Source organism: Nerophis lumbriciformis, linkage group LG35 (genome assembly GCF_033978685.3).
Source record: "Nerophis lumbriciformis linkage group LG35, RoL_Nlum_v2.1, whole genome shotgun sequence".
In the NCBI taxonomy this organism is placed as follows: domain Eukaryota; kingdom Metazoa; phylum Chordata; class Actinopteri; order Syngnathiformes; family Syngnathidae; genus Nerophis; species Nerophis lumbriciformis.
Window position 1 is genome coordinate 12331810 of NC_084582.2, and position 18114 is coordinate 12349923.

General features: G+C 39.3%; 1 protein-coding gene across 6 annotated transcripts in view; it reads right to left on the minus strand.

The window, feature by feature from the left end:
- Nucleotides 1-1516: 1516 nt before the first annotated feature.
- Nucleotides 1517-18114, minus strand: part of ebf1a (EBF transcription factor 1a) — a 162210-nt gene continuing 145612 nt past the window's right edge. Inside the window, exons 14-16 of one of the 6 annotated variants that reach the window (XM_061928120.2) lie at nt 11689-11886; nt 8173-8241; nt 1517-3746 (exon numbers count right to left, since the gene is read on the minus strand). In XM_061928120.2, coding sequence (XP_061784104.2) covers nt 8174-8241; nt 11689-11886 — 266 coding nt within the window. In that variant the 3' untranslated portion in view covers nt 1517-3746; nt 8173. The other 5 variants (XM_061928116.2, XM_061928117.2, XM_061928122.2 and 2 more) reach the window with 5 other exon arrangements.

Sequence of the window (18114 nt, forward strand, 5' to 3'; positions counted from 1 at the left end):
ATGTCGGCTTTGTGTTATTAGTATGGATGTATGATACATATCAGACAGATAATTATCATGCCAATTTAAGGAATCATGACATCCCACCAATAAATCGGTGACTTTAAAAAAATAGCTTTGATAACCGATTATTAAAAACAAAACAAAAAAAACAAAAAAAAACGCTCCAATTAGTTGTGAGTACCCGTACTGAGCTGTAGGCGGGTTAGGGCGGGCAAATCAAGTGCTCCGTTTCTCCCAATCGTGTTGTAAACTTCCCCTGAGCTCATTGTAAACAAACATAATTCATCTGTTTCAGAGGGAGACATTTTGCATGCTATTTGCACCAAAATGTTCCGTGATGTGGGAAAAAAAAACATTGCGCATCAACACATCAAACATTGTCAGCCACTAGAAATGCCAGCATTGATGCGACGGTGTTTTGAGAATGCTCTGCACATTTAGATGTCTAAAAAAGATATCAGTAAGTTAATCGTTTTTGAAAAGCAGGACGTTATCTGTATCGGTATAGACCTGAAAGAAAAAAAAACAACATTGTGCATGCTTAGTTTTTTTTATCCCACTTTTTTTAATGTTTTTTTGTAATAATATATTTTTTAATGGCTGCGGGCGGCACTTTGGACACCCTCGGTCTGACCACTCCATCCTGTCTGCAGATGGTGGCCATCTGACACACATACCCAGACATGATGAGCAAATGAGCACAAATAAATATGGATTTTTTTTCCCCCTCATCCTTGTGGCGCCCCTAATAAAATGCAACCCAGGGCTATTGCCCATGGGGCTCATAACAGCCACTGACAGAACACATTTTTTCCTGGTGTTATCATATGAAATGTTGCATTCTTTTTTTATACTTTGATAAACCTTATATTTTGAAAATGTATTTAAAAAAATTATAAATACTTTTAATTAAATAATGAAATGTTGCATTTGTCATGTCTGTGTAATCATGTTTTGTCTTAGTCATGTTTTGTTTAGTTATTGGACTTTTTAGTTTCTGGCTTTTCACTCCCTTGTCTTGTTTCCATGATTACCCATTAGTTTTCACCTGTTCCGCGTTTGGACTCATTGTGCACTCTTGTTTGTCACCATAGCAACCCATTAGTTTTCACCTGTCACGTCACGCACCTGTTTCACGTTTTGAGTCAGGCACCTGTTTTCGTTAATCATGTCTGTAGTATTTAAGTTCATTGTTTTTCAGTTTGTCTTTCTGGTGACATCCCCACATTTATGCTCTGCACATTTCTGACTCTTTTTTCATGTCCATCGTTCACGCTGCTCCTTTTTGTCCATGCCAAGTAAGTTTTGTTTATTATTGCCACAGTTAGTGTTTTTTGTTGTTCATAGATTTTGCCTTTGTGCAAGTGTTTGGTTTCATAGTTTGTTCTCCGCCATTGCGCGCGCCTTTTGTTTACTTCCTTGTTTTGTATTTATAGTATTTAAATAAAAATGTACCTTCATTCCCATCTCGCCCGAGCCAACTTTCCGTTGCCTTCGAGAAAAACTAAACCCCAGGACCAAGTCATGACAGTATTATTCCCATGTGAAACCTGCAGCTCTTTCATATAATATAACAATTATCATAGCTTTATCGTAATACTTTCAAAAAGGAGGACAAAGTCACAGACAAGAGGTAACTTTAATTCAACATTGTGAGAGTCCAAAAGTTATTTTACAACTCATCAAAAACAATACAATCTATACAGTAGATTTTTTTTCTTCTCTTAGAGCTTTTTAGTGTATTTGCAGTCAAAGACCAAAAAAACCCAACAAAAAAACCCAAAAATAAAACAAAATCAGAGGAAAAAAAATATTCACCAGCTATTTGGTTTGCATCTGTCATTTGTGTTGTACAAAACCTTACCAATATCCAGAAGGTTTTTTTTTTATTGTATTTTTTTTTTTTTTAGTGGACAAAAGAGCTTTGAAAGTGATATGACCTTAGAAACAAAGTGCCTGAAAACACAAGCGCCTCTGTGTTTAAATGCTTAACAAAACCAGGAGAGAAAAAAGCCCAATTATATGTCTGTATGTCCAGCTACAGCTTGAAGACACTCACACACACACACAGACAGAAAAAACAAAAAACAAAAAAAAAAAAAAAAACACAACTAAAAATTAGAGAAATGAGCTCCTGTTTATATTGTAGTGAAGCCGGTGGACACATGAGGTGAAGATTGGCTACTTGTGTCTATGTGGGATTCAAATTGTGCTATGTTGGCGCTTCACTGTGCTACTTTACGTCCAACTATGGTGAAACACATGATAGAAATAAAAAGCCATTGCTGTGGCACTTTTGTACATACATTGGGATTGTTTTTGAATTATGGCTCTTTGTTTTCTAGTGTGGCTTCCAGTTTGTGCTTTGTCCCCCCCCAACCCCCTGTTCAAGTTCCCATGAATTCCTCTGTGGCAAAAAAAGACAATTGTGGCGGGACTAGAAAAACTGTACATGTGATTGAATGAAGAATGGGATTGCATTGTTAAGGCATCTAGACTGCTGGTAAAGATTACAGTGACCGAAAACAAGAGTGTGTCAAGATACAGTATGGACGCAGGCATAAATAACATGGAGAAAGAAAAACAACAACATGTAGCTCTCCTGATGCACACACGCACACACACAAGAGAAGAACCCATGCATATTAACAGTATCAATCTGAAAAAACCAAACAAAAAAGATATAGCTTTACAGTATATATTAATGTGTATATATTCTTTAAAAAAAACAAAAACAAAAAAAACTACTTTAACCAAATATTCTGAATAAGATGCTACGTTTTTGTCATACCATAAACATTTTCATAAGAAAACAAAACAAAAAAGACAGACACGTTTTATTAACTTATACAAAAATAGACAATGGCGTGGTTGGTGAGTCACATACAAAACAAAACAGGTTTAAATAGTGAGCGACAACAGTGAGACAGAGAAACACACGCTGATGTATGTTCACAACACAAGTCAACAAAGGCCATGTACAAATACCAAGGGATAAATACATTATTTATAGGATATTTTTACACAAAAATCCCCGTTTTGTATCCAAATCCTTGTTTGTTCTAGCAAAACACCGACTGTACTTCTGTACTGAGAAGCTGCCTTAAGACATTTCATGTTTTCAAACTAGAGCTATTGCAAAAACAAACAAACAAAAAAAAGCCCCCTAAAAGAAAATCACCTTTTTTTTTTATATATATACAAAAATATATCACATATGTCACGCTTGTATTGTAATTCTGCTAGACTCCATCAGTACAGTGCTGGCTGGACGCACACATCATCTTCAGGCTTTTCAAGTTTTTTTTTTTTTTTTTTTTTTTTTTACTAACAGCAATTTGGCCAATCTTCACATGGTTTTTGAATGACAAGCTCACAGTTTTAGCAGGACAGCATTGAGGGAGGAAGAGATGCATGATGGGATACAATATATATATTGTGCTGCTTCCAATGCTATAAGACAGATTGGGGCCTCCATAGTTCAACATAAAAAATACATATATGCTCTTCTCGTGAGGTCACTGGGGTCACGCTATGGGGGGGTGGGGGGTGGGGGTGTCAGAAAAGCTACAACAATTCAACCAAAAAAAAGGGAAATAAATCACGTGGCGAAAAAGATAAGTGGAAAGGCCTGAGTTTTGAAGCGTTTCTCCTTCCCCTTCAGCTCCGCCAGCTACGACTGTGACGTGTTCTTCCTCTTTTCCAGACCCTCTACATGGGAGGGACGATCATCCCCGGAATCGCTGCTTGTGGGAAAAGAGGGGGAGAGAGAGAAAAAAAAAAAAAAAAAAAGAGAGCGAGGTCAGTCATGTGATAGCTGGGTTTCATCTGTCATCACACCAACGTGCTCCAGCATCTTTGGCCTACAAGGACGCACGTCTCCTTCCCTCGTTAGCTCCTCAGTCCAGCAGGAGCACAAATCAAAACATTCTCCTCGCTTCGCTGCATGTAATTGTTAACACTCACACTTGAGTGTGTGTGTGTGTGTGTGTGCGTGGATGAGATCACACTTATCAGATGTAAATGCATGAATGACACCTCCTATACACTCAATGGCCTCATCATTAGGCACGCCTGCAACATCTGGCAGCTGTAGCAAAAATTTCCACCTTTAAACACGAAATAATGCTCAACTGTTATGAAGTGTTCCACATTCCAATCCCCAAAAACAGGCCTCTTCAAATCTTTGATTAAAATTGAAAAGTTGCCCTTTGAAGGTCATATATTGCATGTGAAAAATAAGGTATCTAAAAGCGTATTTATTTTGAACAAGGTTAAAGGCCTACTGAAACCCACTACTACCGACCACGCAGTCTGATAGTTTCATACTTGCCAACCTTGAGACCTCCGATTTCGGGAGGTGGGGGGTGGGGGGCGGGGGCGTGGTCGGGGGTGGGGCGGGGGCGTGGTTGGGGGCGTGGTTAAGATATGTATATATATATATGAAATACTTGATTTTCAATGAATTCTAGCTATATATATATTTTTTATTACATATATATATATATATATATATATATATATATATATATATATATATATATATATATATATATATATACAAATATATATATATATATATATAAATAAAAGAAATACTTGAATTTCAGTGTTCATTTATTTACACATATACACACACATAACACTCATCTACTCATTGTTGAGTTAAGGGTTGAATTGTCCATCCTTGTTCTATTCTCTGTCACTATTTCAGAACACACACATTATACAAATACACATTATAAAATCAATAAGAAAACGGGAGCTCTAATTTGGGAGTCTGAATTAGGATCAGAAGTTCCTATATAAACATTAGCAATCACGTCGCCTTTTTGTATTGAATACTGCAGCTGTGCACTGGATTCATTCACAAATACAAACTACAACTCACAAACACTTTAGAGTTAGGCTCCACCATCAGAATGTGTACTTAAACTTATAAAGATCACATGGATATTATTCAGTGAGTTGATTCACCAAAACTAACCTGTTATACAGGAGGAAAAAGCACACAGGACGTTTCAATTGTTCACAGACTGATCGCGCTCATCAGAATGACAAGACACTTCCGGTCTGCAGGTGATAGCATTCAATTGAGAAGAAACGCCCTACTGCCCCCTACTGACCAATGTGAATACTGATAAATGTGTAATGACAGCTCCAAAAACGAATTGAAACCACAAAATAAAATAAATAAATCAACACAAAAATGTGACACATTATGGGTGGGTCACATATGCATGTACAGTAGATGGCAGTATTGTCCTGTTTAAAAGTGTCACAACATCGCTGTTTACGGCAGACAAACTGCTTTACGGTAGACGGAAACTTGACTGCTGTTGTTGTGTGTTGTTACCGTGCTGGGAGGATGTTAATGAAACTGCCTAACAATAAACCCACATAAGAAACCAAGAACTCGCCCTCGATCATTAGCTGTTTATGTTGTGGTAAAGCGGACGTGTGAACAGGCTGTCAACACGTCACTCAGGTCCGCATGGAGCTGGAGGGGGCGTGGCCTCCAGCTCCGCCTGAATTTCGGGAGATTTTCGGGAGAAAATTTGTTCCGGGAGGTTTTCGGGAGAGGCGCTGAATTTCGGGAGTCTCCCGGAAAGTCCGGGAGGGTTGGCAAGTATGGATAGTTTATATATCAATGATGAAATCTTAACATTGCAACACATGCCAATACGGCCGGGTTAGCTTACTAAAGTGCAATTTTGAATTTCGCGCGAAATATCCTGCTGAAAACGTCTCGGTATGATGACGTCAGCGCGTGACGTCACGGATATTTTGGGACAGCATGGTGGCCAGCTATTAAGTCGTCTGTTTTCATCGCAAAATTCCACAGTATTCTGGACATCTGTGTTGGTGAATCTTTTGCAATTTGTTCAATGAACAATGGAGACAGCAAAGAAGAAAACTGTAGGTGGGAAGCGGTGTATTGCGGCCGACTACAGCAACACAAACACAGCCGGTGTTTCATTGTTTATATTCCCGGAAGATGACAGTCAAGCTTTACCATTGGCCTGTGGAGAACTGGGACAACAGAGACTCTTACCAGGAGGACTTTGAGTTGGATACGCAGACACGGTACCGTGAGTACGCATGCAGCTGCGGCTTCCAAACATTTGATCGCTTGCCCGTACGTGCGTGCCGCTATGTGCATGTCACGTACGTAACTTTGGGGACTTTGGAGAAATATATGTGCTGTATGAACTTTGGGGAGGTGAACAGTACTTTGGGCTGTGGGATTGAGTGTGTTGTGCAGGTGTTTGAGTTGTATTGGCGGGTTATATGGACGGAAGGGGTGTTTGTAATGCGGGATTAATTTGTGGCATATTAAATATAAGCCTGTTTGTGTTGTGGCTAATAGACTATATATATGTCTTGTGTTTATTTACTGTTTTAGTCATTCCCAGCTGAATATCAGGTCCCACCCGCCTCTCACAGCATCTTCCCTATCTGAATCGCTCCCACTGCCCTCTAGTCCTTCACTCTCACTTTCCTCATCCACAAATCTTTCATCCTCGCTCAAATTAATGGGGAAATCGTCGGTTTCTCGGTCCGAATCGCTCTCGCTGATGGTGGCCATGATTGTAAACAATGTGCTGATGTGAGGAGCTCCACAACCTGTGACGTCACGCTACTCGTCTGCTACTTCCTGTCTAGGGTGTACCCAGCCTTCCGCCCGATTGTAGCTGAGATAGGCTCCAGCGCCCCCCGTAACCCCGAAGGGAAAAAGCGGTAGAATATGGATGGATGGATGAATAATGATACATTATAATAGTATAATATAATTGTATTACAGGCCAACCTCCTCCAACCTCCGAGGACAAAGCTACGAACTATCGGAGACCAGGCTTTCTGCTCCGCCGCTCCCAGTCTGTGGAATGCTCTCCCTGACCACCTGAGGGCACCACAGACTGTGGATGCTTTTTAAAAAAAGGCTTAAAAACACTTATTTAAAAAAAAAGCCTTTTTATAGATATATGCATACTAGTTCTAGCTATTAGGCTGTTCTAGTTTTTATTTATTATTTATTTTATTTTTATAATTTTTTTATTTTATTTCATTTTTTTTTTTTTTTTTTTTCAATACACCATAGCACTTTGAGGTTGTTTGCTCAATGTAAAGTGCTTTTTACAAATAAAATCCATTATTATTATTATTATTATTATTACATTAACTTTTTTAGAAAACTAAAGACCCTTCATTATCATTCTTCCATATCTTAAAAACACACACCTGGTTAAATATCTTCCATAGATAAAGAGTCATAAATGAAAATATAAGCAATAGGTTCATGCAAGTCAAAGATTGTCAATGTGTTTTTAACACCACGTAAAAACACTGGTCACAGATGGTCTATGCAACAGGAGTGCTCTGCTGGTTTTAGATATCTGCTGCAATATGGGCCGCGGGTCATCAGTTTCATAGCACTGGGTAAGATGAATGTGTCAATCAAAAGTGAGCGTTATTATCTGTGAAAAGTTATTGATAACGTTCTTGTATTAGATCTCATCAGATTGTGCGAGCGGCTTCTCTTTCACATCCTCATTCTCCTCATTCTTACATCACATGGAGGACTTTTTCATAGCAGATATTGGCTCCCTATTGATTCTCCTTCCTCTTCAATCCACTAATTCCCAGGTTATTTCCTAAATGTCTCCAGCCTGCTGGGATTAACCGAATGAAGTGTGTGTGTGTGTGAGTGTGTGTCAGTATGATCAGCGTGCAGTGGCCCCCGGGTCACCGTGTTCAGTGCTCATCAACGCCGGCAGAGGAAGTGAGGAAGTGCTTAGCTTGGAGCTCTGATAAAGATTCCCATCCATCATTTCTCTCAACACCATACAACATCCTGCCTAGACGGGCTGACTATGAGCTGCATTGAATGGAAACGGGAGAGCAGAATGACCCCTGGTGGCACACACTCACTCACACACACTCACACGAAACACACACTCCCCACGGACAGAGCACAAGACAGGAAGCAGGAAGTGAAACCAGGAAATGGAACACATATGCGATCTGACTGACAAGTGGAGCGTGACAAATAAAAAATGAGAAGGAAGGGCAGGGCAGGATGAGCAGCTGCTGGTGCAAAGCAGCGGCGTGGGATGGAAAGAAAGGGTAGAACTATAGTGGATTAAACAAACAAGAGGGCCAACGTACTTCAGGAGAAGGCCAGGCCCTGCAGAGAGCTGGCTGACGAGTACTTGTTCGAGTCCACAAAAGACTGATCTGAAGCCAGGAAGGACAGTGGGGGTCAAGGAGGGGGTAAAAAGGTGTAAAGTGAGGAAGAAAGGGTAACAAGAGGAAAAGAAAAGGTGACAAATTGTTATTAAAAGGAGGTCAGAGGAGCTTGTCTATGAGCCACTAGTTTCACTTCATCATGTTTCACTTCATCATGTGGAACCTTCCAAGGCCATCATGTACAAAAGTGTGACGGCGACCATAGAACCAGAAACTGGAGCTTTTTGCGACATAGAAAATATTTTACATATACAATGATGAACTAGACTTTTGACAAGAACAAGAAAGTTTGATCATATTACGCCTATACTGGCTCACCTGCACTGGCTTCCTGTGCACTTAAGATGCGACTTTAAGGTTTTACTACTTACGTATAAAATACTACACGGTCTAGCTCCAGCCTATCTTGCCGATTGTATTGTACCATATGTCCCGGCAAGAAATCTGCGTTCAAAGAACTCCGGCTTATTAGTGGTTCCCAGAGCCCAAATAAAGTCTGCGGGCTATAGAGCGTTTTCTATTCGGGCTCCAGTACTATGGAATGCCCTCCCGGTAACAGTTAGAGATGCTACCTCAGTAGAAGCATTTAAGTCCCATCTTAAAACTCATTTGTATACTCTAGCCTTTAAATAGACCCCCTTTTTAGACCAGTTGATCTGCCGTTTATTTTATTTTCTCCTCTGCCCCCCACTCCCTTGTGGAGGGGGAGTTACACAGGTCCGGTGGCCATGGATGAAGTGCTGGCTGTCCAGAGTCTGGACCACTCGCCTGTGCATGGTTTCCTGCTGGCCCCACTATGGACTGGACTCTCACTATTATGTTGGATCCACTGTGGACTGGCCTTTCGCTGATATGTTGGATCCACTATGGACTGGACTTTCAAAATATTATGTCAGACCCACTCGACATCCATTGCTTTCGGTCTCCCCTAGAGAAGGGGGTTACCCACATATGCGGTCCTCTCCAAGGTTTCTCATAGTCATTCACATCGACGTCCCACTGGGGTGAGTTTTTCCTTGCCCTTATGTGGGCTCTGTACCGAGGATGTCATTGTGGTTTGTGCAGCCCTTTGAGACACTTGTGATTTAGGGCTATATAAATAAACATTGACTGACTGACTGACTGACTGACTGATAAAAGTTTAAAGTTTAAAGTTGTTGTGTTTTTCCTCCTAACTTATAATGAACTTTTTCAATGGTAATGATGAGTGCAAATGTTATGTTTGGTTTCACTGTAGTGTGATTTACTTGTATGTATGCTGACCCTCCAACAGAATTATCCTCTCTCTAACTCTTATCAATCTACTTGTTAATTTCCTTTTAATAACTGCATACTTTCTAATGCACTGTGTTTTCATCTACACTTAGCGGTTAGCTTAGCTATTAGCATTCCTGCTCTTGGCTTGCTCTCGGTGTGTAACATGTTTAGCATTGTCCTCCATTTAAGAGACAAAGAAATAATTAGCTGATCATACGCAAATACGGTGTTATCTTTCACTGTTATGCTGATGACACCCAACTTTACATAAACTTAAAGCTAACCAACACGCCAGACTGTAGACATCTGGAGGCGTGTCTTATTAAAATCATTCAATGGATGTTCAGCAACTTTTTGCATCTTAACGCTAAGAAATTGGAAATGCTTATTATCAGTCCTGCTAAACATCGGCACTTATTTAATAATACCACCTTAACATTTGACAACCAAACAATTACACAATGCTATTTGGTAAAGAATCTGGCTTTTATCTTCGACCCAACTCTCTCATTTGAGTCACACATTAAGAGTGTTACTGAAACAGCCTTCTTTCATCTCCGTAATATCGCTAAAATTCGGCCCATTTAGTCCTGAGATCATTATTCATGCGTTTGTTACGTCTCGTCTCGATTCTTGTAACGTATTATTTTCGGGTCTCCCTATGTCTAGCATTAAAAGATTACAGTTGATACAAAATGCGGCTAAGAAAGTTTGATCATATTACGCCTATACTGGCTCACCTGCACTGGCTTTCTGTGCACTTATGATGCGACATTAAGGTTTTACTACTTACGTATAAAATGCTAAACGGTCTAGCTCCATTCTATCTTGCTGATTGTATTGTACCATATGTCCAGACCAGGAATCTGTGTTCAAAGAACTCCGGCTTATTAGTGATTCCCAGAGCCCAAAAAAAGTCTATAGAGCGTTTTCTATTTGGGCTCCATTACTCTGGAATGCCCTCTCGGTAACAGTTAGAGATGCTACCTCAGTAGAAGCTTTTAAGTCCCATCTTAAAACTCATTTGTATACTCTAGCCTTTAAATAGACCCCCTTTTTATACCAGTTGATCTGCCGTTTCTCTTTTCTGGTCTGCCCCCCTCTCCTGGTTGGAGAGGTTTTCAAGTGGCCACGGATCAGTTTCCACGAAGAAGGCGCTGGCTATTCCAAGTCGGGACTCTAGGTGGACCACTGCTCTATATGTGCATCAGTTGAGGACATCTCCGTGCTGCTGACATGTCTGCATACAAGAGGATCCTCTACTGGCCTCCCTATCGACTGAGCTCTAACAATATGAAGTCGGGACCCAGGTTGGACCACTCCTCTCTGCATCAGTCGGTCCTCCTGCTGACCTCCCTATGGACTGGACTGTTAGATTATTAACCGTATCCACTCGGCATCCATTGCACCGGTCACCCAGGTGAATTCACACAAATTTTCTTAAATCTCTTTTTGTATTCTTGCTATTTTATCCAATCACTTCAAAGTCATTGTTTTATTTCACCTTTGGTAATTTTGTGATGATAATAGACAAACTCTTAACTTTTCTTGAATCCCACACCACAACACCGAATCTGGCCATACTTTGGGTATAGGCCTATCGATCCAAATATAGATAGTATCGATATCAAGGTGAAAATTGGTATCATATCAATACTAGTTTGACAATATAGATTTTGTTGCAATTTCTTGATGATATACGTCCAGCAAATTATATGATTTTTCTCAGAGTTGCCGTTTCTCTGATTCGGTCTGTAGAAACAATGCACCTATCTCTCGCTCTCTGTGCTGCTCACTCAGGCACACTTGGCCCCTCCCCCTACATGCTCTGCCGTAAAGAGAGAGCAATCGACATCGATCGTAGTCCGGGACAATATTGACAATCTTTAGCCATGTAAACACTGGGACACAACTGCGGTAAAGAACGGCTGGTCTCGGCAGCTCATCAGTCGATCAGTTAAAAAAGGCAAATATCGGCCCCCGATACGATCCAGATCTCCCAAATATACAGTATTTGTCATATTTTGTAAAGGTACAATCTGGTAAAATCGCAAGATTTGGAAATACAGCAGCTTTTAGATATTGCAAATATAAACATTTTAGGCCATTGGGAAACAATGTATTGTGTTGGACTTTGAAGGTTCCACGGTATACACTGGTCAGGTATCAGTTTCTCACCTTGCAGGCTGTTAGCGGTGGCGCTGGTGCACGTGGGAGGCGGCGAGTTCTGGGGTCGCACGACGGGGGCAAAGGCGCTCTTCTGCTTGACGGCGGCCGACACCATGTTAGCCGGGGAGAAGGAGAAGATGCCGGAGGAGCTGCTGCAGTTTGAGGGCAGGCTGGTTGACGACGCCATGGTTGGGCTGGACGGGACAACTGAGAGGAGGGGAGGGGACGTTGAGGGGTTTAAAGTGGGAGAGGGAGCGGGTGGGATGGGAAGATGAAGACAGAAAAGGGGTAGATAGACGGGTTAGAGAGAGGGCCGAGGGCAGAGGATGGGCAGACGGGACGAACAGAAGGGGACTGGTCAACGGATGATGGCAGGAGGGATAACAGTTTTAACTCACACATATTGAAAGCAATGTCTTGAAAGTCAAATATCAATATGCAGTTCTTGTCTTAGTATGTTTTGATGACTCATGTTTCTCTGTCTTGCCGTTACAACCCTGACTATTTGATACCTCGAGACCTTAGTCCTTAGTTCTGGATTAACTAGTAAGACACAAATTACTCTTTAGAAATAAAAAAAATAAGTGTGCAGCAGCTTATTTGCCCAGCATATGGACCCTTTGAGTGTAAAAGGAGCAATCTCCAGAAAGTAAAAACCCAAGAGCAGTATCCCTATTGTGCCTAACATATGTTTTTTGTTATTTAGGCTGTGGACTGCTTTTTTGCTCTCTAATCAGCAAATTAACTTAAACTATTGCTCTCTTAGTCTGAGTTGAACTGAAAACAATTACCGTATTTTTCGGAGTATAAGTCGTTTCGGAGTATAAGTCGCACCGGCCGAAAATGCATAATAAAGAAGGAAAAAAACATATATAAGTCGCACTGGAGTATAAGTCGCATTTTGTGGTCAAATTTATTTGATAGAACCAAACACCAAGAAAGGCAATTTAAAATAAATAAAGAATAGTGAACAACAGGCTGAATAAGTGTACGTTATATGACGCATAAATAACCAACTGAGAACGTGCCTGGTATGTTAACATAACATATTATGGTAAGAACATTCAAATAACTATAACATATAGTACATGCTATACGTTTACCAAACAATCTGTCACTCCTAATCGCTAAATCCCATGAAATCTTATACGTCTAGTCTCTTACGTGAATGAGCTAAATAATATTATTTGATATTTTACGGTAATGTGTTAATAATTTCACACATAAGTCGCTCCTGAGTATAAGTCGCACCCCTGGCCAAACTATGAAAAAGACTGCAACTTTTAGTCCGAAAAATACGGTACAGTACTGAGAGATGTCTCTCAGTAGGTCGTTTTTAAAAGAAAAATAGCATACTTTTGATGTAAATCATGCAGGTACTGTGGAACCTGAATTTACAAACCCCTTATCCCAGCAGGCACAATACATCGAAACAACATTGACACCTTGTTGAATTAGGTCTTGACATTGAGCAACTCAAACTTAACAATAGAACAACATGCATTTAATCAATGTCGGTTTTGACGTTAATTTGACCATTAGAACTTAGTCATTTCCCAACCAACAACGTGGATCCAACAACTAGACATCAACGTTGTCTCAATTTACAAATAAAACTATTTCGCGACGTTGTTTAGAAGTCAGTTTTAAAGGACATGTATGCATAATCAACGTTGTATCAATGTTTTGTGGCAGCTGGAATTGTACAAACTTTTTGATTTATGAACCACAACAGGATACGAATCTTGTCTGTCCAAACATTTTATCCACCCATTGAGTGTTTCGCAGCGACCCCATTTTGTGCCTTGCAGCATAGCCATTGCTCTGCTGCTGTTCGCTACTGTGCTACTTTGTGTGCCTTTTCAGTGTGTTTTTTTTACCCTTTTTATATTTTTTTTTTTTAGTTTTGCTAGTTCAAAATGAGTTGAAAGAAAGCTATGAAAAAGCGATGCATAGTTTGAAATATTCAGGAAGTATCCACAGCCACACCCTTCTGCTGCAGGCAAAGAAGATTAACCAACAAAGTAGAACAAAGTGGGAGAAATTTGCTTCAATATACAAACTTTTATATTTATGAACCCTGTTCAAGAACCTATTAGGTTTGTAAATTGAAGGGGTTTTGTATACTTAATAAAGGGGAGAGTTAGGCTAGGTTTAATTCACACTTCTGGAATAATGGAGTTACAGAGAATAGATCCCACACACCTAAAGAGGTATAAATGGATTATTTCTGCCATTTTTGCATTTTTTCCCCTCTTCAAACACAATTGGATTGTTATTGCCTATAAAGAAGGAATTCTTAGCAGATTTGTACTTAGCCTTTGGAAGTGAATCCAATGAATGTAGCGTCTAAATGGGACCGCGTGGCTTTTGTATATTCAATTTCATATGACATTCATTTTCACAGCATTATGGAAGCTTTCATTGAGGATTTCCTTGACAAAACAGCACTGTAGCTTCTTTATAAAGGAGCTTCCAAGTGAAAATGGAGGCTTTTCTAAATCTACACAATGAATATTAGCTGGATTTACTGTACATGTAAGCCCTCGTGTTCATAAGCCAAATTCTGTCTCTCCCTCTGACATCATCCCATCCCTCCACTTCTTAAGGGTTTGCCTTTTGTCTGCTAATATACTAAGAGCATTTTCCCCTTCAGCGATTTTACAATCAGCCAAGTCGTATTTCACCTGCCCTCTGATATCTGCTTCTGCCTTTATTGTTGTTATTATCCAACACTTAGCTTTTATGGCCCTTCCTGCCAAATCCTTGCAATAAAGTCATAATCCATTTATGAAGGGGCCTAACTAATCAATTAATGAAAATTGGACCTACAAAGGCAGGCTGAGGGGCCATTGATTGAAAGTGTCTGTGAGGGGCCGATGGGCCTGTTAAAATACTTGTTAACACCCAGGAATCAAAGAGCCGAAATGGAATTGCTTCTCTAGCAATTAGTTTATTGATTTAATCAAGGGTCTTTAATGTAGAAGGGGAATGTGTGTGAGCTGTGGCGGTGGGGCGGGTATGTGTGTGCGTGTCAGGGGGGACGCTAAGGTGATCTGCTCCCCTTTGCCAATAAAGGGAGGATTTGTGTTTGACTGTGTTCTTAAAGAAACAGATGAGCCAGCTAAACTGCTCCATTTTCAACCTTGAGTGTCACACGACTTGATGTTTTACAAGCAAAATGTTCCGCCCCTCCTCGTCTGGGGCCTCATTTATACAAGTGTGCATGGATTCTAACTTAAAACATCAGGATGCACATACAGTAGGAAAGGGATCCACGTGGCCCCATTCGTCACATGAAACGTGAGGTTTTGGGGGTGGGGGGCGTGTCACTATTCACTTTAGCCACTAGATGAATAGAGTATTGGATATCTCAAAATGTGTTTTGTGGCAATTCCAACTTTGACAGTGTCAGTGACTATGTAGAGTGGTGCTTTCCATCATTTTCAGCAGACTGCATTGCAAAATGATTAACCCCCCCCTCTTCCTCTCACGTGTGATTTATCCAGAAATGGGGCCACACAAATCCCTTTCCTACTGTACGCACGCACACACACACACACACACAAAAATGATTTATAAAAGCTTATTGCACACACTTATACGCACTCTTCTCATTACAAATCACACCTGCAGTGAATTGTGCACAGAGCAGTTTCTCCCACAAAATGATCTATAAACGGTCATGCTAATTAGATCATGAATATGGAATGAATAAAAGAAAAGAGGCAATATTTTTAGATTAGTACTTATTGCGTCAAGCACCACAACAATATTCGTTTTGAAGGGCTAAGTAAGGTTACACAGTATAGTATCTAATAAAAATAATTTGAATGTCAATATTTGACCAATCATAGTATCAGTTACACCGTGACTGAGAGCTGTTGCTGAGATGAAAAAAAACAAACCTTTTCACTTTGCCAAGTCTTTGTCCAAACAATGTTTTGATTATTTATGTTTTATTACAAAGCAGTCATTTTTGTTTCATGACACAAGTAGTCATCATGAGCAAAATTTAAAGCTCCTGTCGGCAATTGGCACGATTACAATATAAAATATTGCCACACTAAATGTGTTTTTGTGCAGTTTATCTTATACAAATATTTGATCTTATTAATAATAACATACCGTGGATTACATAGTGGATAAGCATTTGCAACGTGGCTGCGTGAGATCCAAACATCTGCACTTCGACCGAGTCATAAATTCCAAACTGTGTTGAAAAAAAGATACAAATAAAAATTTCCTAAATTCATAACAAAAAATATTGTGCTGCAATACATATTCTTTGGTTTTTAGTCTTGAACAAATATCTGACTTATTTATATGTTATTATCATTTAATTAAATATGAGCAAAATAAACAGTGCTTTAACGACCTACCACATTATAACTCCATGTGCAATATAACTACCGTATTTTTCGGACTATAAGTCGCTCCGGAATATAAATCGCATCGGCCAAAAATGCATAATAAAGAAGGGAAAAAACATATATAAGTCGCACTGGAGTATAACTCGCATTTTTGGGGGAAATTTATTTGATAAAACCCAACACTAAGAATAGACAATTGAAAGGCAATTTAAAATAAATAAAGAATAGTGAACAACAGGCTGAATAAGTGTACGTTATACGACGCATAAATAACCAACTGAGAACGTGCCTGGTATGTTAACATAACATATTATGGTAAGAGTCATTCAAATAACTATAACATATAGAACATGCTATACGTTTACCAAACAATCTGTCACTCCTAATCGCTAAATCCCATGAAATCTTATACGTCTAGTCTCTTATGTGAATGAGCTAAATAATATTATTTGATATTTTACGGTAATGTGTTATTAATTTCACACACAAGTCGCTCCTGAGAATAAGTCGCACTCCCGGCCAAACTATGAAAAAAACTGCGACTTATAGTCCAGTCCGAAAAATACGGTAAATATGAGCAAAATCAACAATACTTTAACGACCTACCACATTATAACTCCATGTACAATATTACTACCGTATTTTTGGGAGTATAAGTCGCTCCGGAGTATAAGCCGAAAAACTGCGGCTTATAGTCCGAAAAATACGGTAAATATGAGCAAAATCAACAATACTTTAACGACCTACCACATTATAACTCCATGTACAATATTACTACCGCATTTTTCGGAGTATAAGTCGCTCCGGAGTATAAGCCGCACCGGCCGAAAATGCATAATAAAGAAGGGAAAAAACATATATAAGTCGCACTGGAGTATAAGTCGTATTTTTGGGGGCTATTTATTTGATAAAACCCAACACCAAGAATAGACATTTGAAAGGCAATTTAAAATAAATAAAAAATAGTGAACCACAGGCTGAATAAGTGTACGTTATATGACGCATAAATAACCAACTGAGAACGTGCCTGGTATGTTAACGTAACATATTATGGTAAGAGTCATTCAAATAACTATAACATATAGAACATGCTATACGTTTACCAAACAATCTGTCACTCCTAATCGCTAAATCCGATGAAATCTTATACGTCTAGTCTCTTACGTGAATGAGCTAAATAATAATATTTGATATTTTACGGCAATGTGTTAATAATTTCACACATAAGTCGCTCCTGAGTATACGTTGCACTCCCTGCCAAACTATGAAAAAAACTGCGACTTATAGTCCAGTCCGAAAAATACGGTAAATATGAGCAAAATCAACAATACTTTAACGACCTACCACATTATAACTCCATGTACAATATTACTACCGTATTTTTGGGAGTATAAGTCGCTCCGGAGTATAAGTCGCACTGGCCGAAAATGCATAATGAAGAAGGGAAAAAACATATATAAGTCGCACTGGAGTGTAAGTCGCATTTTTGGGGGCTATTTATTTGATAAAACCCAACACCAAGAATAGACATTTGATAGGCAATTTAAAATAAAATAAAAAATAGTGAACAACAGGCTGAATAAGTGTACGTTATACGACGCATAAATAACCAACTGAGAACGTGCCTGGTATGTTAACGTAACATATTATGGTAAGAGTCATTCAAATAACTAACATATAGAACATGCTATACGTTTACCAAACAATCTGTCACTCCTAATCGCTAAATCCCATGAAATCTTATACGTCTAGTCTCTTACGTGAATGAGCTAAATAATATTATTTGATATTTTACGGCAATGTGTTAATAATTTCACACATAAGTCGCTCCTGAGTATAAGTCGCACCGGCCAAACTATGAAAAAAACTGCGACTTATAGTCCGAAAAATACGGTACATTATTATAGCACTATATTTTGATATTTAGGCTCAAACAAATAAATACACAACATATGAAGAGTTAGAGGAATGCATGGTGAAAAGAGTGTGTGGGAATATACAACTTTTCCGCATATCATTTTTCTACAAATACTAACGTTTGTGGTAAAAGTTACATACGTAA